At 39.7% G+C, this 20785-nt stretch overlaps 2 protein-coding genes across 2 annotated transcripts in view; one reads left to right on the forward strand and one right to left on the reverse strand.

The window, feature by feature from the left end:
* asb16 (ankyrin repeat and SOCS box containing 16) overlaps window positions 1-20785 on the reverse strand; it is a 333586-nt gene that overhangs the window by 271820 nt on the left and 40981 nt on the right. The window lies entirely within an intron of this gene.
* On the forward strand, window positions 10116-18416 carry slc4a1a (solute carrier family 4 member 1a (Diego blood group)). Its single transcript, XM_061711624.1, has 21 exons — window positions 10116-10316; window positions 11333-11407; window positions 11564-11619; window positions 12691-12803; window positions 12885-12931; window positions 13034-13199; window positions 13312-13447; window positions 13552-13621; window positions 13711-13753; window positions 13837-14021; window positions 14121-14328; window positions 14667-14870; window positions 14957-15105; window positions 15202-15396; window positions 15514-15759; window positions 15861-15950; window positions 16300-16466; window positions 16590-16831; window positions 16936-17105; window positions 17264-17437; window positions 17521-18416. Exons 2-21 carry the CDS (start codon window positions 11381-11383, stop codon window positions 17575-17577), a joined length of 2745 nt encoding a protein of 914 aa, XP_061567608.1. The 5' UTR covers window positions 10116-10316; window positions 11333-11380; the 3' UTR covers window positions 17578-18416.

Below are 20785 nucleotides of genomic sequence, written 5' to 3' on the forward strand. Positions count from 1 at the left end.
GTTAATGATTACCGTATCTTAAAATATTGAAAGTTATGGTATGATGAATGAATCCATTCCTGGAATTCCCTTCATATAGGAACAGAGACTGGGAGTCTGATTTCTTACCATCCTCTAATTTGATAGCCTCTTCCCCAAGGTTTTTCTATTTTCTTTTAGGTTGTAACATGCACGTAACCATTTTCAGTGCAAATGGAAAGTTTTTGTAAAATTTCTCAATAAAAGGGAGAAAGATAATATTTTGGAAAAGCATTTATCTGACCCCTGACTTTCACTCTGTTCATAAGTAATGGATAGTGGTCCAGTGTTTAAACTCTGGCAATTTGATGCAAAATTAATATAGTTATCTGGTCATTCATGTCATTTTGAATGGCTTTAATTACAAAAAATGACTGCTGCAGAGTTGTAAATGCATGCAGCAACGTGAGCTCTGCTAAGTACCTTTACGTGATTCCCTTGTTCTACTGACAGGTTGTCTTTTATTGTTTTGTTTTTTGGGTTGTTTTTTTTTATTAACACTTCATTAATGTCATTAATGGAGCTGTCATCTCTGTGCATCTGAAACCATAACCATCATCTGTCAGACTTTGCAGTGATTTAAAATGTCACTAAATTTTCCACCAAGCAGTTTGAGTTGTTTCTTCAGATATCAAACTGAAGATTTTGAATAAAGGTGTTGGTTATTTGACTACTGTGTCTCTCGCTGTTATTTGAACAGACTACTTTACTAAGTCTACTCCTACATTGGGGGTGTTTAATTAGCAGCAACGGTCTTCTCCCCTGGGTGCCTTCCTTTGAGTCATTCGAGATGGTTGTCTAGCAGCAGCATGTTATTGTGCATATAAAGCTTTACGTTCCTGCTCGGCTACCAGCCTGGCACCAGTATGTAAGGTACTTTGTGTTTATAATTACTATTTTTATGCACTTTTTTTTTTTCCCACAGTGATTTTTATGCAGTGATATGTACATGTGAGAAATGTTTAACCTGATAATGCTGGCTGTTTTCTATTTGGTGCATACATTTGAGATGTCTGTACCACCTCCATAATAAAATAAAAAAAACGTACCTAATGTCATAATACAAACTATTGAGAATCTATTAGGCGGTTGGGGGTGTTTTATTTAATTTCAGACTATAATAAACACTTCAAATTTTAGAAATTAGGATTTTCTGTGTATTTCAGATGTCAGGCATTTAAAATGTTAAATCCACAGCTTTCGTAATGTGTGATGTACCAATTTCAGAGGGAAAAATCTGTTCAGAGGAAATGGAAATGAATGACTTCACAAGGCTGCTGGAGGGAAAATAACTTATGTTTTACACTAGGGGGCGCCAAACTCAAAGATGAGCATTTCTGGTGTTCTGGCATCCTTCAGCCAGAAAAACTCACACTGACGTCATGCAGGAAAAAGGCTAATAAGAAATTAGATGCATATTTAATAAAATACCATAATGCATGAGGGTGGTTCTATAATTTTCAGAGCTAAACATGAATTATTTTGTCATCTGCATACTAATTTAGCTCTGAACTCATAAGGTCATGAGTGTGTTTAAAAATGCATCCAACTTTTTATGAAATGTTGTTTTCATTACTTATAAAGAGTGAGACACCAAAAAAACATATACTATAGGGGACAATTCAAATACTTAAAATGAGTGCTAGAATTGTCATTGATCATAATTTTGGCATATAGACAGAAGCAGGCTTGGAAGAATATGTTGTTATTGTAATTTAGATTTGAAGTGACATGACGAAGGCCCGCGCAGTGTTTACTCCTCACTGAGGGATGTTGTGTAATGTGTGGACTAGGTGGGTCTTCGGCTCTGGTTCTCAGTGATAACTAAAACCGGCCTGCTTGTTGAAATACTGATAGAGCTCATCCAATGCTGCTCTTGCTCATCCCGCTATAAAAGTCGTGAAGACCAATGGGGCTATTCATTCTGATCTTCCAGATAGAGATATTTAAAATATCTGTAAACAATCTCCACTCAACCAGGGAACCACAACACCAAAATGATCCCAATGAATAAATGATTATTTTTTACACTGCAGTTGTATGAATTTGATGTTTTACCTGCATTTAGATCAAATATTCCCTACTTTCCATCCACTTTTGTTTCATTATTTGTTTTTCTGACTTTGTAACTAACAAAGCAAAAATTTCAAATCAGACTTTTTCCGTAGAACTATTAAATAATATATACTGTAATGTGAAATTCAATAATCTAAAATAAGTTTGCTTTTTAGATGGAAATATTAAAATATATATATATATATATATATATTTTGATTTGATTTGACCATTTTGAGCTTTAGGTTTCTGTGAAAAATGTAATAAATACCATTTTACCAGTGAGACCAGTGCACATGACGATTCGTGTCTGGAAATGACCATATGAAGACTGGGTGTGTCTGAATATTGTATGTTAAGGCACATGGACACTGCAGATAGCCTTTATGTTTAGTGATAACGGCCCTGTGCCTCAGTGTCTTCAGCTGGGGCCCGCTGCGCCTCACCGTAGCCCCTATCGTCTCTGTGTGTGACAGATATTATTACACCTATATTATGTCTGTTTACCGGAACAAGTGTGCGTGAACTTGTTCAAATCTGATGGTGTCCTTAAATCTCATTGAATCAAAGTTTAATTATTTCACTAAAGGGGTTCAATCAAAAGCAAAAGCGTTGTGTATACCTGCATATCTTCAGTATTGATAGAGTAAACCAAAATGTGAAGTAATTGGTTATTGTTTATTTTACATGGATATATAAAATGGCCTCTACAGATCTGTTCATAAATGATTTAGTTAAAGTCATCTTTACTAGATAATTAATCACAGGTGTGTTTAACATTTTTATCAGCCCTTCATCTTAATTAGATGGAGAAATTGTTTAATTTGGTTTAATTGTGTGCGCCACACTGAATGCAGACCAGGGTTAGCAAAGGAGAGAGTTGTAAACGCTATAAGGCCATCAATCTACGAGTAGATTCGTATTGCTTTGACTAAATCTGCAATCCTATTTCAGAGGTATCTTGGGAGCGTAGCCAACCTCTCAGGACGTTACTGCAGCAGGAAATGCTCCCACCAAGTTGATCAGAGGGAAAACATGCAACAACCTTAAAACTGAGCTCTCGGGTCAAAGTTTGATCAGTTGTCTTTTGAACAGCAATGGACTCCTTGTAAGAAGACCTAGGAGGGCCCTACGATGGAAAAAAAAGTTACATCTGGTCAGAAAGTTTGCAAAAAGGCTTTGGGGCTGCTTTGGGGCTGCTTTGGGGCGCATAACTAATCCTCAATGACGGCATCCTGGTGTAAACATGCTGCCCAGTGTCAGGAAATTCAGCTTCAGTTGCAACTCCTGAGTGGGACAATGTCAAAAATTAAAAAGTAGTGTGGAAAACAAAAGACACCATCAGTTTTATCCATGCCAACATATGTTTTGTTATGTAAATATTCAGTTGAATCAAAGTTTAAACAAAGTCTTAATTATGTTTAATGTGGAATAACTTGTGAGGAATTCCATTAACCTTTTGTTTTTTCATGGAAGGATACCAAAACATGTCTCTGTGCATGGTTCAAGTACACGAGGGTAGTTACATTGCATGAGAAATAGTACATGTAATGTTATAACTTTACATTAAATAACAGGATCTCTTTGTTAGCAGAAATAAAAATGGTTCTTTCATGTTGTCAAAAACAGTCTTGAAACAAAACGGAGAATTTAGAAACATCTAAACACGATAAAGTCATGTCGAATGAGGAGGAAACATCTTGAACTCTTCTCTGCTTCTTAGTGAGCATCCACTTTGAAGCAGACTGATGAATCTGATCCGATCATGACATCTTCAAGCAAAACAACTACAGAAATGCAGTAGAAACAGTTTCCAACAAAAGTTTCTTTCTAAGTAGCTTTGCAGTTGTGTATATTGTTATTGTAAGGAAATGGGGCATTTGTCAGCATAAATCTGTGGCGACGCTTGTGTTTTGAGCACAGTTCATGAAGTTTTAAAATACTTAGATCAATTGGCATGCAAATTCATTGCATTACAAAATCAGAATTTGTCAAATAAACAAAAGACTCCAATCAGCAGTAGTCCCTCGGAGAAGAATTTGACCGTCTACGCTATTTCCCTGGAGGGAAAAAAAACCAAACCACAAACAGTTGTGGTTTAAATAAATGGGTATTTGATAGTGGAGGATGGGGGAAAAGCTGCATGGTTTACTGATTGATGCCAATTTGAGGTTTGTGGCAGTAACTTAAACATGAAAACAGAGAAATCCACAGCAGTGTGTCAGAAATGTGGTGCTGGTAATACACCACTTAAGCCTGCACGGTTTTCCAACTCTGAGGTACAAATTTGGAGTGAAACAATTCCATCAGGACTAAGGACAGGCAGCGCTGCAAAAACACACTCCATCCTAAACTGTTTAAGAGCCTAAACACACACCCAGCAGTTGTCTGTGATGGACTTTCCTCCACAGTGACCACAACCCTTTTAAACATTACTGACGTCACAAGAAATCCTTGTGACATATGAAGATAATGATGGGACATCCATGCATGAAGTTCATTGAGCATCAGTTCTGCTATCGTTTAAGCAAAAGAATGAATGACGAGTGAATGAATAATGAACCCATTCCCCCATTGTGAGTGCTTTAAGTGTCCAGAAAAGCACAATATAAATCTAATCCATTATTATTATTAAAAAGATGCAATTCAGCTTAAATCTTTCACATCCCCCACCCTCTCCTGTCACTTCAGGTGTGCCTCAGGGCTCTGTCCTGGGGCCCCCCCTCTTCATCAACTACTTCCTTCCCCTCTGTGATATCTTTTGCAAATATAATATCAGCATCTACTGTTATGCGGACGACACCCAGCTCTACCTCACCAGTAAATCCACTTCCAACCACCCTATTTCTTCCATTACTGACTGGATGGGTAAAATCAAGTCCTGGTTTTCTTCAAACTTCCTTGAACTAAACAATGACAAAAAAGAGATTCTTCTTATTGGTAAAAAAAGAAATCAACACTATCCAAAACTGACAGATCTTCTCTTGTTATTGATAATTCTGCTATTTCTCCTTCCCAACAGGTTAAGAGTCTGGCCATCACACTGGGTGTGCATACTTCCACTTACATTACATTAAAAATAATCCTCCCATTAACAGTCAAGGCCATCCATAACCTTTTTACCTAATAAGTGTTGTCAGACCATTGAACTGTGGTGCATGTGAACACAAACTTTAAGAAACACATTCATATTAGTTCTCACTCAAAAAGGGACAAAACCAATCATGTTCATGTAACTCATCACTTATAAATTTATAGCTGTCAGCAGTTCCACAGTTGGGACAATCAAAATGACCTTTGTTGAGCATCTTTGGATTCCATCCAACATTTGTTGCTTGTTTGTTTTATTCCTACAGAATTCTTCATTTCTCCAGTGAGGAACAATGTTAAACATGTCAAACTATGACATGCTTGAATTTTAGCATCCACAGCAACCCGGAGTGGATTTCAAAAAACAGGAGTGCCTTGTTAAAAGTTAAAGAGTGGAATATACTGCCCACTTTATGAATATGGGACTACATGCTGCTTGAAATTAAGAACAACAGAGTAATTTAAAGGACGATAGTTCATCACCGATGACATAAAGGTCAGTCATGCTTAAAAACTACAAAAACCCTTAAACATTTTCTTGGGTATCGTCACATCAACCCTCAAAGGGCGTGAAGGTACTTTGTCTAATGAGGACCGATCCAGGAATCTACTAAGAAGATCTTCTATGAAACTCTGAAACAGAGCCCAAGCCTTTGTAGGGGAACTCAGTGAGGATGAAGTGATTAAAACAAACATGTGTTAATCACAAAAGAACATAAGACAAACGGAAATTTTAACTTCAATCTGATGAGTCCAACATGAGATCCTAAGGTGAAGCTTGAAGGATGAGCTTTGGTGGGTGGTGTTTCCTTCAGAAATCAAAGGAATACTGAACGAGCATGGCCACCTACATCCTGCAGAGCTCAAGCATCCTATCGTAGCCGAGACAACGCATGTATTTTAGCAGGACGGTGTAATGATCTTTGAAGCTCAACGTTCATGTTCTCAGCATATGTGGGAACTCCTGGGGATGAAAATGGTGGTGAGACCTGGGGCCTGTACTACGAAGCAAGTTCAACATACCCAGGATATCTTTTCCTTATCCAGATTCACTAACCCGGACAATTGCAATCACGCTAAGCGGTCACACGACGGTGGTTATCAACTCGGTATATCAACCCAGGTTTCTCCAATCTGGATATGAGCGCGTGCACATAAAAGGGGCGGTGTTTTCAGCGCATGACCAATCGCAAGCATGGAGAAGTCCGCTGTCAGAGCCGCTTATTTCAGTAGCGAAGAGCAAAGGATAAATTACACTGTGATTTAACTTAATATTTAGACTTGAAATTAAAAGTTCATGTCGTGTTCAAATTAAACGAGGTCTGACATTTCATCCTCTCTCAAATGACTCATACCTTGTTTCTACCGTATATTTACAGTTTGTACATAAAGGTTTATTTGCAAAAGTAGTTTTCTTAGAAATACGGAGTGAGGGTATCTACAGCAAAGACAAACGTACTTGCATACCTTGTTTGTGTTGAATAAATGGAGAGGAGACATGGAGCGTGTCTATCACTTCAGCAGTATATTTAATTAACGTTCAACAACGGTTAACGTTCGAGACATCAGCTGTTTTAACAGTCGGGGCAAAACGTTACCATGACAACACCGGAGGGGGCGGGGACTCCCACTATAACAGAATCCCATAACATACCTCTATGTCAGGAGAAAAGAAATGATAAAGTGTTGATACTTGGGTATGAAAGGAATTGCTTAGTTTCTTGACTAATTCAATTTTTGTTGAAAGTCAGCCCACTCTTTTTTTTTTTCCTCTCACGATCCGCGCACCGAGCTCCACTGGATTCTCTTCGAAAGGGCATGCCATTTTCCAAGAGAGCTGATTGGTCAGTGGGCGGTGCTTTTACACCCGGCGATCTGTATCTCGAACATAACCTGCTCCGGAGCAGGTTAGCTGTTCAGCATAAGTTACCATGGCGATGTACCCCGGTAAGAAGTGAACCACCGTCGTAGTCCTGAAAACCCAGGGTTAAACCTGAAGTTACCTCGCTAACCCCAAATCCCGCTTCGTAGTACAGGCCCCTGACGTCCAGGGAAGAGGATAACACTTTTGTTTTTTTTGTTTTTACATGAACAGAACTTAACATTTTTTCACAGGACTTACTACACTCCTGTTCGCCTCCAGAAAATGTTCCCTGACACTTCCAACCTCTGTTATAAATGTAAGACACACAAAGGTACATTTATCCATTTGTTTTGGTCATGTGACCACATCCAGATTTTCTGGAAGGGGGTTCACTCTGTAATCCAGGAGGTCATTGGTAAACAGCTCTCGCTGACTCCTTCTTTCTTTTTACTCCACCATGTTGCTCCAGACAATTTTTTGGACACAGACACCAAATCTCTGTTGATAATTCTTTTGTTCCTGGCTAAAAAATGTATCTTGCTGCGGTGGTCCACTCCCCAGGTCCCTACAGTCGACATGTGGATGTAACAGATTTCTGCTCTTATTTCTCTTGAGAAGTTGACCCATGACCTTCATCACAAATCGGACAAGTTTTGGAGGATCTGGGAACCATTGAACTCCTTCTTACAGAAGCCTTAACTCAGCTTCTGCCCCTGAAGGATGAGGACTGCCTTTTCCTTCTTTCACTTATCCCATGTATGTGCTCTTCGTTTACCTGTCTCTTAATTTACCTATTTTACTTATTCATTTTATGCATACGTACTGCGCAGCGCTTTCTGTTGGTTTGGGGTGGGTTTTTCTTTTTTTTTTCTTCTTTCTTTTAATTTAATTTTTATGTTTTGTTGTGTGTCATTTTGTTCTGTTCTAATGTTTGTACCCATAAAATTGAAAAACCAATAAAAAGAGTATTAATAGAGATTAAGGTACATTTAGGAAAAGTCCCGCTGCAGATCTTGTCCCAGTCTACAGGATTAAATGTCACCTCCAGATCACGCTCCCACAACAGCTTCAAAGAGTTATAACCTGAAGAGTCAGGGTAAAGCAGAGAAGTATAAATCTTGGAAATCAGTCCTTTAGGAGATTTTGCCAGAACTATAGTGTTTTCCAGCTCTGACAGTCCCATGCGAATCCCGCCTGACTTCAAGAGAGAACCTATAAAGTGACGGATTTGGAGATACTTATAAGAATCTTTGTGGGGAATATTAAAATCAGCCCTGATTTGCTCAAATGATATAACTGAGTCAGAGACCAACAAGTCCGTAAAGCTTGACAGGCCCTTAAACGTCCACTCCATCAAACCAATACTTCTTATCTGTGCTGGTAAATCTGGATTCAGAGCCAGGGCGGAACAGAAAGAAATGGCAGGGGCAATATTTAGTTATTTCTTCACATCGCGCCAAGCCAACAGTGTGTTATAAATAATTATGTTATCCTTGAGATGATTCAACTGATCTATAATATTAATAAAAGGAAGAGAATTCAGCCTTCTGGGATAACAAAATAAGGATTCAAGACCCAACCATAGGGAGTATTTCCTGTTCATAAACCAATTTGACAATGTTTTAAGTTGTGCTGACCAATAATATAATTGTAGATTGGGCTGGGACAAGCCTCCCAGGTCCCTTGGCTTGGTAAGTAAAGAGAACTTAACTCTTGGATGTTTGCTATTCCAAATATAGCGAGAGATATGGGAATTTAGTGACTTAAAAAAGGCAGAAGTCAAATAGCATGGGAGATTTTGAAATAAATAGTTCAATCGAGGAAGAATATTCGTTTTTATAGTGTTGATTCTCCCAAGAAGAGAAGTTGGGAGGGAGGCCCATTTTGCCAGATCATTCTTAACCTTTTGAATTAGAGGCGAGTAATTAGCTTCAAACAGATTGTTTAAGTCAGGGGTGACAAAGATACCTAAATATTTGAAACCCCTCCTAGACACTTGAAAAGGAGACTGAATTGGCATATCCTGGGGGACATTGAAGGGCGTAGCGACTGATTTCCCTAGGTTAATCTTATAACCTGACAAAGCACTGAATGTGGCTATAGAATTTACAACCGCCGGAATTGATTTCTCAGGTTTATTCAGATATAAAAGGACATCATCAGCAAATAAGGAAATAATGTGGTTTTCTTCATCTATCCTAACTCCAGATATATCAGGATGAACTCTGATGACCTCAGCCAAAGGTTAACTCTTGTTTTTGAAGGTCACAAAAGTTCAACCTTTTTTTTTTTCTAAGATTTCAAAGTTTGAAATTTTCCTTATCAATGCAGAACATTTCTTTAACATTAATTATTTGCTTCTGTCACGCATTTGAAGTTTGTGAAGGCATTTATTCCCAACATGTTTTTTCTGTTGCCTTGCACTTTTTTTGTTTCTGTGTATATTTGCCTTTGAGGGCCTTTTTATGCATTTTATTTTTAATTGCATCACATCATGAGTGGCATAACTTGTATTCTTTTCTTTACAAGGAAATCCACTGCCGACAAAGACCTCCCACTTTGTTGTTCATCTTGTTATGTTGTTATAATTTGTATTAACGTTTTTTTTTCTCTTTCGCCAGTGTATCCTGATCGTGTCTCTAGATCTCTCATCAACCATTGGTTTCACCCCCAGCCAGCAACAGAGGAGGTCTCATTCTCCGTTGCGTGAGATACAGACAACCCAAATGAGCTTGATGCTTATAATAAAGAGAAAAAAATGCAAGTCTTCACATCACACAACTTGGAACTACCCCCCTTGATCTCGAACCTTCACTATTAGGGAATCCCCAGTTGGTGATCAAGATGACGCAGAAAACGTTTTCCTCGTGATTCTGTACATGATACTTCTCGACCCTCTTTTGGCCCATTGGGGCCCCTCAGACAGGTCGAAATTCAGTCCCTGTTTGGCCTTGGACTTAGTTACTGCAGAGAGGGTGGTGCCGGCAAATTAGGGCTGGGATATCCCTGTCTCAAGGTGTTTCTGGCTGATAGAAATGTTTGCATGTCATACCACCCCTTCAGCGCCCCCGGCGCCCCCTTGTCACTCTTGTCAGAGACCAGAGGAGTTGTGGGGTACTGCACTTGTCCAGACTGACGTACTTTCATATGGGTGTTCCCACTTCTCTGGGTCTTTCACTGTACTCATCTTTTCGTTGGTCCGCGTTCACTTTGTCACCGGGCTCGACTGGCAGAGCAGAGATCGTCGTGTTTCCAAGGCTGGAGACCAGGTTGGAGTACCTGCATACAGGTAGGGGTGTGGCCTCCGCTAGGCTAGATGTAGAGGTCAAGCGAGATGGGTGTATACCTGCGCTCCAGTAGTAATAATAGCCTGTAATTGAGGGCATAAATGATCATCTAAAGATATCTTTGAGAAAGGAATGCAAAACTGTGGAGATAAAATTGTTTGTCTATACTCTATAAGCATTTTTTAAGGATTATTTACCCTTTAAAACATGAGCAGCATCATAAACAGAATCTAAAACAACTTTTTATTAACAGAATGCCACAACTGCCTCATGGCTTCGGATTAAAACGTATTTCTAACTGGAAGATAATTTGTACAGAAGCATTAATCTCTTCTGTGATGGCTTTAAATAAAAAAAAAAATGACATAGGTACAGAGTTGATGTGTGACAAAGAAAATATTGGCCTTCTGAGGCATTTGTGAAATGACAAACCTTTAAAATAGGCTAATAAAATCTACACCGTGGTGAATTTACTGTTCCAACCCAACTGTTATGTTATTAGTTCGTTTTATAGTAACTGCAAAAATTGAACATTTTCAAATGTGTAGTGCTGGTACTGAGAAGGACAGAAGTGTCTGGTTGAAGGGTGTAACCCAAAGATAAGGCTCTGAAGTCTTCTATTTCAACTATATCGTACTTGAAATTGTCAACGGCTGATAATCTGCCCTGCGCTATGGCTCTGCAGATGGGCTGAAAGGGCAGAATGTGAAAGTAGATGGTTGTGCTTTTATCTAAGCTGCCTGAAAAGGTCTCAGAATAGGTCTGAGAACCAGCTGCTAAATGAGTAATATTGACCTCACCAATTAAACCACCCAAATAACTTTATAGAAGAGCAGTGGCACTAATGCTGTTATGGTTACCACGGTCAATAAATGATGGAAATCCTCTGCCCAGAATGCTGTAGGTCCATATATCTGCATGAAAAGTTTTCAAATCTGCTTTCAGCTTTAATATTATTGGTCCTCAGTGAGCCATCTTCTTTGTGTGTATTGATTGATGTCGTTTTTTTTTGTCTTAGGGGATGCATAAAATTGCTGAAAGTTGAAGGACAAACAATTCAACATCCATGGAGAACAATTTCAGTTTTGAGGAGGTTGGTCTCTTTTCATTATGCTATTAATCCCCAGCCGTACAAAATTAAGGATGGGCAGCATGGCTTTTGATGTATTCTTGCAAGAATAGGTATTTTTCCATATCAGTTTTCATCTGGCAGCTTTCATTGATTCTTTTCAACTTGCCTCTCATGCAGGGCAGTGACATGTCATATGAAGACAACAACCCAACCTTCCCTTCACCAGTGAGATTGTAAGGTTCTAATCTCATCTAAGCATCTCTGTTCTCTGCTGTGGCGTTACACTGAATTTCCAAACCCTGTTTCTGATATAATTGCAGTTTCTTGCCCTAAACTGAGCGTGACCATGCACTATTCCACCTTGTTCTCCCAATTAAGGGGTTGTATTTAGGCTCGAGTTAGAAGTAGTATAAGCAGCTCTTATCAACACTTATCACAATGATTAATGTGTAATATAAGCAGTCTGTGACAGATTTAATCCTCTTTGATCCATTGTTTTGATTTTGCCATTTCTCTATTTGTTTTGATTCATTTGCATCTGCAGAACAGCTGCATTAAGCAAAAAACACTAGCATGGCATTCATTAACTACACACCACTAAACAAGCTAGTTCAAAAACAGGGTGGCACACATAAAAACCAACAGGGTCTAGTGGAGACCGGGCCAGAGGTATAACAAGGGTAAATAGTTCAGTTATCAATTCATGCTTGTAATGCCTATGCACTTGTAAAAATTAATGAGTTTGCAAACATGTTAACCATTGTTTAGGATTATGTTCAATTTGGTCCATGTGGAAATTGGAACATGACCTGGATAAATCTTGCAAAATTTCAGTTTCCACAAATAAAACAATAGGAATGTAGAAGTTCCAGATCAAATCAGGAATGACTTTGCTGGCACTTTAAAAAAGGTTTTTATTCATGTTGCACATTTCATGCACAAAAGCCAAATGCAGAGTGCTTTATACCAACTACAAGGAGCGAATGACATGATAACATGTAAATAAGAGTGTGGGGGGGAAAAACACATTACATAACGTACCACAGTGTTTTAGTAGAAATGTGCGCCTGTCTGAACGCTCTCCGTTGGTCTTCCATGCCGAGCAGCGATAAGAGGCTGATAAAGCACCTTTGGCTGTGCTGCCATCTGGTGGTCAAGTAGAGAACAGCATGAGCGATTATTTTTAAGATTCCAGCGAGACACTGAGCAGCTTCAAATAATAAGAACGACATTTGGTGTGATGTTTCAGCTTTTGCTGAACGTTACTCATGCAATCCCTCGTTTTAATGTTTTTACATCACCAGGACCTCACAAGAGTGGCAGAATGGCTCCTTTGATATTGAAAGGAGGGGAGAGGAGGAGAAGGAGGAAGAGAATGAGCTTCCCCTAGAAGTTGTCATACCCAGCGGTTCAGAGGGTAAACTCTCAGTCTGTGAAAATGGTGGTGATTAGTCTTAAGACATTCATCCATGAAAACTTTTCTTTGTCCCCATTTTAGCTTTTCTGAACATGAACACCAATGCCACCACAAGAGGGGACGCTCAAGTTAGTCAACCCTTTCGAATTAAGTCGAAATAAAGTTTTTTATTATAAACCCTCATATGCTGAAGAGGCAAGTATTTTGTTAATCACATTCCGTTCTCACAGGCCTATGTGGAGCTGAATGAGCTCCAGGGAAACACCTGGCAGGAGACTTGCCGGTGGGTCGGCTATGAGGAGACCCGTGACCCTGTGACAGAGAGGTGGGGTGCATGTCACGTCTCCTATCTCAGTTTTAAAAGCCTGCTCCAAGTCCGCAGGATCATGAGTACAGGTGACCTTTGAGCCTAAAACGAAACACAAATTCAGAAACACACACGCAAATAAAGTCCAAATTTGCTGCGACTTGTTTAAAAATCCTATTGACATGAAACCCTTCTGTACAGGCGCTGTCATCTTTGACCTGAGTGCTGGCAGTCTGTCCTCTGTGGCTGAAAAAATAGCTGATGAGTTGCAGAACAAGGGTGAAATCCGGGCCAGTGATCGCGAGGGCCTGCTTAGAGCTCTTCTGATGAGACGCAGGTAACCAACATGGGTGCTTATTTTTTTTCTTCTCAGCTACATGTCATAAAACCTTGAACTTGGTTGGACCATTCACTTTTTGCTCATTGTATTTGTCCTTTTAGTCAGACTGAGGGTCCTGTGATTACTCCAACTGGAGACATTCAGATGCAGACTTTCTCTGTAGTGAAGAAGGTAAACATTTGGGGGATTTTTAAGAATTTGACTCTTCTGGGAGGATTGTGTCTCAACATAACTGTAATGGTCCTGTTCGTGTTTTACAGAGAGATAGCTCTGACAACATGGAGGCATCAGTTGTCCTCACTGGTAAGTTATTCTGCTGCATTTTGACGTCCCTTCATTTTATTGTGTTTCTGGAGCAGATCTGCTTAGTGGAGTGTTTTCCGTAGGTGTCGTTGAAACCCTGCAGAAACCAGTTATTGGCTTTGTCAGGCTGGCTGACTCTGTCGTGATGGAGTCGGTCCTGGAGTCTGCACTCCCCGTTCGCTTTGTCTTTGTGCTGGTGGGCCCCAGTCAGAGTGGAATAGACTACAGCGAAAGTGGTCGTGCCATGGGTGCTCTGATGGCCGACTGGGTGAGAGAGAATAGAAAGCATGGAGAGTTGAAGTAGTGATACAGCAGTAACTTAAGGCCCACCTCATTACTAAAAGCTATTTGCGCCCCCTTCCATTAGGTTTTCTGTCTGGAAGCATTTCTGGCCAAGACTGAAAAAGATCTGACCAATGCCATCGCTGACTTCATGGACTGCACCATCGTGATTCCTCCCACTGAGATCCAGGATAAGGTGATGCTTGAGCCAATCATTGGATTCCAGCAAAAGTTGCTGCGGGACAGACTCCGTCCCATTGACACCCGACTTGCCTTTGGAGAAAGGCTTAAAGGTCAGCATCCTTTAGAAAGACTCCCATAACATATCCTAATGCCTTTTCTGAAGCTTATTGGATAATTTGCATAATTAAACAGTTGTACAGGGACCATTCCTGTTAGTCATCATAACATAAAACTCAACAATTACCTCAAGATAACATTGAAGGGAATGTTGAACCAAGTGGGTTTTATAGAAAAATCTACCCTGAATTTTCATGATATGCTTCCTATAATTTGTTTTTCATAGTAATAAAAAATAGTATACTGATTTCAAGAAGCAGAACCAAGGGAGTTTTACTGGAATCACTGTTAAAGTTATTTCGGATTTCTTTATTTTCTTCTTCTTGTTTAGCTCTTCAAGGTCCAGAGGAGCCAAGAGAAGACCCGCTGGCCCGTACAGGCTATCCATTTGGTGGAATGTTTAAGGACCTTAAGCGCAGATACCGTCACTACATCAGCGACTACACCGATGCTCTGAACCCCCAGGTCCTCGCAGCCATTATCTTCATCTACTTCGCTGCCCTGTCCCCGGCTATTACGTTTGGCGGGCTTCTAGGTAAAAGAGAATCCAAGACAGGAAGGAGAGTTTTCTGTTCAATTACCACTCCAGTTAATAATACTTTGCTTTAATTCTAACCCCAGCTGACAAAACGGATAAAATGATGGGTGTGTCAGAGCTTATGGTCTCCACCAGCATCCAAGGTGTCATCTTCTGTCTCATCGCCGCCCAGCCTGTCCTCGTCATTGGTTTCTCCGGACCTCTGCTCTTGTTCGAAGAAGCTTTTTATCTTGTACGTACACATTGTAAAATTTTAAGCCTCCTGAATAACGCCTTCAGGGTAATATTTTCATTGATTGACATACATTTTCCGTTGTGCAATCCATAGTTCTGCGAATCGAAGAACATTGAGTACATTGTGGGCCGTATCTGGGTTGGAATGTGGCTGATAGTGATTGTGATCATCATCGTGGCAATGGAAGGTAGCTTCCTTGTCCGATATATTTCCCGCTTCACCCAAGAAATCTTCTCAATCCTCATCTCGCTCATCTTCATCTATGAGACCTTCGCAAAACTCATCAAGGTTTCCTCAAATCATTCCTCTCTACTTTGAACATTAGAGTCTTCATTTACCTTTAGGCTCAACCGTTGCTGTCTCATTTAGTGACTGTTACTTTTTCTCTTACCTTCTTTTCCTCAGATCTTCCAAACACACCCTCTGGTCCTGAACTACGAGAAATTGAATGACACTCTGGAAAACCCATTCCACACAGTCCTCAAGACACACACTGTACATCATGCAGATGGCAATACATCTATTATTGAGAAGGAACATGAAAGGGCATTCCCCAACACCGCCCTTCTGTCTATGTGCCTTATGTTTGGCTGTTTCTTCATTGCATACTTCCTTCGTCAGTTCAAGGGTGGACACTATCTCCCCGGCCCTGTAAGATCAGGTTTAAACATACTTTGAAGTATTGAAGATATAATATTTTTCAAACAACACATGACTGTGGTGTATCTTTTATGGTGTATGTCCGTCTATAGATCCGTCGTTTGATTGGAGATTTTGGAGTCCCCATCGCTATTTTTATCATGATCTTTATTGATATCAGCATTGAAGATGCCTACACCCAGGTACGTTTATAGAGAATAGGAATACTGCTCAATGCTTCATTTTCAAACAGAACGTATCAAAGGTCCCACTGTGTGCGAGATAATTTGTTCCAGTTAGATTGTATCCATGTAATGTAACACTAACTCAACGAAGTTACACTTTGGTAACTATTGAATGATCAGTGACCTGTTGTTTGTAGATAGTAACCAGCAGTAGACTAAAGATGCATTACATGTATTGCTCATTGTTTATCTTTTTTGCTGCATTTCATAATCCTCCTACCTGCAGATATAATTAGTTTATTTTTCTTGTATTTAACTTGGTATGAGCTTGGTCTGTGTCAGTGAATGCAACTCTGTCCTCTTACAGAAACTGATTGTGCCAAAAGGTATCCAAGTCACCAAACCAGAGGCCAGAGGCTGGTTCATCAACCCCATGGGGGAAAACAGTGATTTCCCTGTCTGGATGATGGGTGCCTGTTGTGTTCCTGCACTGCTTGTTTTCATCTTGATTTTCATGGAGTCCCAGATTACCACGTAAGTGATGTTATATATGACAGCAGAACTACTATTTGCACATGATGAGAACCTTAATAACTATTTGAATTCAATTGAAACAAGATTTTTGACTGCTATCCTTCTTTCTGGTCTGGATCCCAGGCTGATTGTGAGCAAACCTGAGAGGAAAATGATGAAAGGATCTGGTTTCCACTTTGATCTGCTTCTCTTGGTCACCATGGGGGGTATAGCCTCTATCTTTGGGGTCCCCTGGCTGAGTGCTGCCACAGTACGGTCTGTTACCCATGCCAACGCTCTCACAGTCATGTCCAAGGGCCCCAAACCAGAGATAGAGAAGGTGATTGAACAGAGGATCAGTGGCATATTCGTGGCCATCCTGGTTGGTAGGTGCTGCCATCTACAGTGCTGATGCAGGCACAGCAAGTTCAGAATTTCAATAAGAAATTGAAACTGCCCCTCTTACGACTATTCTTTCTCTTGCTGTCAGGTGCGTCAATTTTCATGGAGCCTATTCTGAAGATGATTCCTATGACAGCCTTATTTGGTATCTTCCTCTACATGGGTATCACGTCTCTGAGTGGAGTCCAGATGTGGGACAGGATGCTTCTGCTTATCACTCCCAAGAAATACCATCCTTCTGATGCCTACGCCACCAGGGTATCTATCACCTTTAAGTCTGCGCATTTGTTCTTTGAGTTTTGTGTTTATGTGCTGCCTCATACACAGTACCGTCCAGTGTAAGCTGGATTTTGCTTTGCAGTTGCATTTAGAAGGCAGTCTTGGGATTGAAACCTCTCTAACTTCCTCCTTTGCAGGTGAAAACGTATAGGATGCATCTCTTCACGCTGATCCAGGTCCTGTGCCTGGGTGTCCTGTGGGCGATAAAGATGAGCCCCGTGTCTCTGGCTCTGCCTTTCGTTCTCATTCTTACCATCCCTCTCCGCATGTTCATGACCGGCCGGCTCTTCACTAACCTGGAGATGAAATGCGTAAGTACTCATCTCTATTCTGTCATATTTACCATTTATGTGTAAAGTTTTCACTTATAAGTGTGTGTGTGTTTGTGTTGCAGTTGGATGCAGATGATGCCAAAGTGAAATTTGACGATGAGGAAGACGGACTGGCATAAACATAAACTTGAAAGCAAAGTCCCTCCTTATTTCACTTCAAACTGTTCTGCTATTATTTTTCCGTAAGACTTGTCAGTCCTAGTATTCACATAATATTCCTGCAAATTTGTGTTTATGAACCCAACTAACAACCAGGGTAAGATTGTAATCCTTCGCATTTTCAACATGATTTTAAACCTTCACTGATGTCTGTTTATCTACTTAGAAAAAAGGAGAATTTGATTTAAGAATATAATTTTAACATCAAAGTTATTGCCACGTAAGATGTGAAAACATTACATTTATCTATTTATTATGTTTTTCTGTCTTTTAATACTCAACTATAGTACGATTTACATGACCACAGTATTGTCACATTTTAGATCTGCCCATGTTGTAACCTGGATTATCTTAAATCAAGCTAATTTGATCCAGCTCCATAAATTGACACAAATCATAATTTTTGTGGTTCTTCGTATGTGTTTTTCCAACATACCCCCTATAATTCTTAAATGTCTTTGAATTTGTGTTTTTCAAGTTTGATTTCTTTTATATGTATTGCTTATGAAATAGTTTTATCTTTTTCCTGTTTAGAATGTGTATAAAAATGTCTTATTCAATTATATTTGATTTTCATGAGTGTAATTGCTTTTTTGATTATAAAGTGCGGCCTTCCCTAGTAGTAAACGACAAGATAGAATTGAGTCAATTGTTTCACTGATGACATCAGGGAGATATTTCTTTGTAAATGCCTTCTTATGCAATTTATGTTGCTTATCACAAACGTGCGCTTCAAACACTGTACGTGCTTTTGATTTCACTTTAACAAAAATACAAAATAAAATACTTTTAAATTGTTTGCTCTCTTAAATGTTATTACGAAACGCATTTGACACGTTTTCCGTTTTTTTCTCTCTACTTATTTAATCATCTAGTAAAAAGGGGTAAAATCTGATCATGTCTGCCACTCAGGCAAATGATACCTTCGAGGACATCTCGTAAACTTTAGTTTATAATCTTAAACTATTATCTAATTTTCACAAGATGAGTGACTTGAACACAACTAGTTTTTCTTACCACAGCAGGATAAATATGTTAACCATGCATTTTTTTAAGCTATTAGGAACAGTTTTTAATTACACAAATGTGTTACAAACCAGTAACACAGTGAACGCATCATACAAAGAGTAAACTGGAAATATTTTAACTCCTAAAACTTGCAAAACGCTTACATTTATTTCATCCTGCTTGATATATACTACAACTGGTCCACTTTAACTGATATCAGCGGTACCTGAAAGTTTCCCAATACCACTTGGAAACTATGCCTTTTATTGTAAAACGAGGAAAACACAACATCAAAGTACAAGTGTTGCTTTAATAATATTTTATAACTGGAGGACTCATGCTTAACACACATAAATAAAATACAGCAACAAATTATGCAAAAATAAATGTTAATAAAATACATAATTCTACTTTGTTAGTTTTCATTTGATTGAATAACTTCTTATTTATAGGTTTCTTTAATGCCTGTTTTTACGCCAATATGTTTTAGGTTTTTATTAGAACTAACATTGTATTTTTTCTCTGTGCATACATAATAGGTTAAAGTTGTACCCACCAATTAATTTCTGCACGTTACCTCTGCACATTCTTCAACTCTGTACTGTCCCAATCAAAAGTCCGCTTATTGGATTTCTGTATGCATTTTGGCTTCAGAATCAGAATCAGAAAGAAGTTTATTGCCAAGTAGTTTAACACACACAGGGATTTTTTTGTGGTGATTGGTGCAATACAAAAGAAAAAATAATATTAAAGGAAAAAATGTACAAGTTGGTTCTAAAGTGCTGAGTCTGCAGGGAAAAACATTTACATGAGGTGACCTGGGATGTGTGTTAATGTGACGCATAAGGTCAGGATTCAATATACAAATAAGCACAGGCATGTTTTTAGCGGCCAAAAGGGAAGATTTTGAAATTGAAATTACGAACTACACTATTTAAAAAAAAAAAAAAAAAAAATCAAAATAAACTTTGTGTAAATTGCAATGTATAACGCTCCAGTCTCATGTTTTGTTTTTGTTTAAAATCTAACGAATTGATTTGCTCACTTATAACCAATATGTATTTTTCCCACACGTGTATGCCTAGGGAATGGATGGATCAGCATCTGATAGGTAGATACAGGACTTCCTCCCTGCGTTTATCCTCCTCTGCAGCGACGACTGTTTGGCCAGCAGCAAGTGAACGCAGCACATGTTAACAAGCCCGAGCGCCTGGAAGTCATTTGTTTTCCCTGAATCAGGACGACTGGATTGGGCGACCGGGGTTTCCGCCCACAAACACACAAGGTGGAGTTGAAGGGAAAAAAAGCACGCTGGACCGACGTGAAGCTGTCAAACAAACGCCAACAATTCAGTAAAACGGCATAAGAAACACCGAGAAACGGCAAAGACGCAACCGAGGAGCCCAGCACGAAGCACATCTACTAAAGGAAAAACTAACTAGTTGAAATTGTAAACTTTTTAATTAAATTACAAAAAAAAAAAAAAAAGTATAAAATCAGCCAACGTTATTGTCTTTCAATAAAAAAAAACAAAAAAAACTCCCTGATTAAAAATGTACGAGGTGCAAAAACTCCGTCATGGAGGTGTGATGGCGTTCGAGAACCGACATGATCGGGGGGGAAACGTGGATGTTTTCGGCGTGGCGAAATGGTTGGATGGGGAGAGGCGAGCTGCTGCACGTTGAGTGGAGGGAGAGGGAGACGGAGTGAGATGGAGGCGGGGGGAAGGACCATCTCTGCGGGGACTGGAGCCCGGGACCGACGGCGCAGTGCTGGCTGTCGTTCAACCCTCCCCTTCTTCCTGCACAGCGACGCCGCGCCGCACGGCCATGCAGGTAATCCCGCACCACCCGCTCGCTCCGTTTAGAGCAAAACAAACGCGAAAAAGACTAAAAAAAATAAACAAAACCTTAAAAAAAGATTTAAAAAAAGATAGTATCGCATTTTGACTTCGTCCAAAAGCTCCAGCTCCTTTGTAGTACCGCGGTGGAAGAGGGCGCAGGCGAGGTCGGCCATGGCCGCATCTCTCGCCTCTAAAAGCGGGGAAGTAACTGGATGCGACCCCCCCCCCCTCGACTGAATATGTGTTAAATTTACTCAAACCGAAAAACCAAGCCAGTATCGAAGTGTGGTTTAATTTCGTTAAAAAACAGCTCGGTT

The sequence above is a fragment of the Cololabis saira genome, chromosome 21 (assembly GCF_033807715.1).
Source record: "Cololabis saira isolate AMF1-May2022 chromosome 21, fColSai1.1, whole genome shotgun sequence".
NCBI classification, from domain to species: Eukaryota; Metazoa; Chordata; class Actinopteri; order Beloniformes; family Belonidae; genus Cololabis; species Cololabis saira.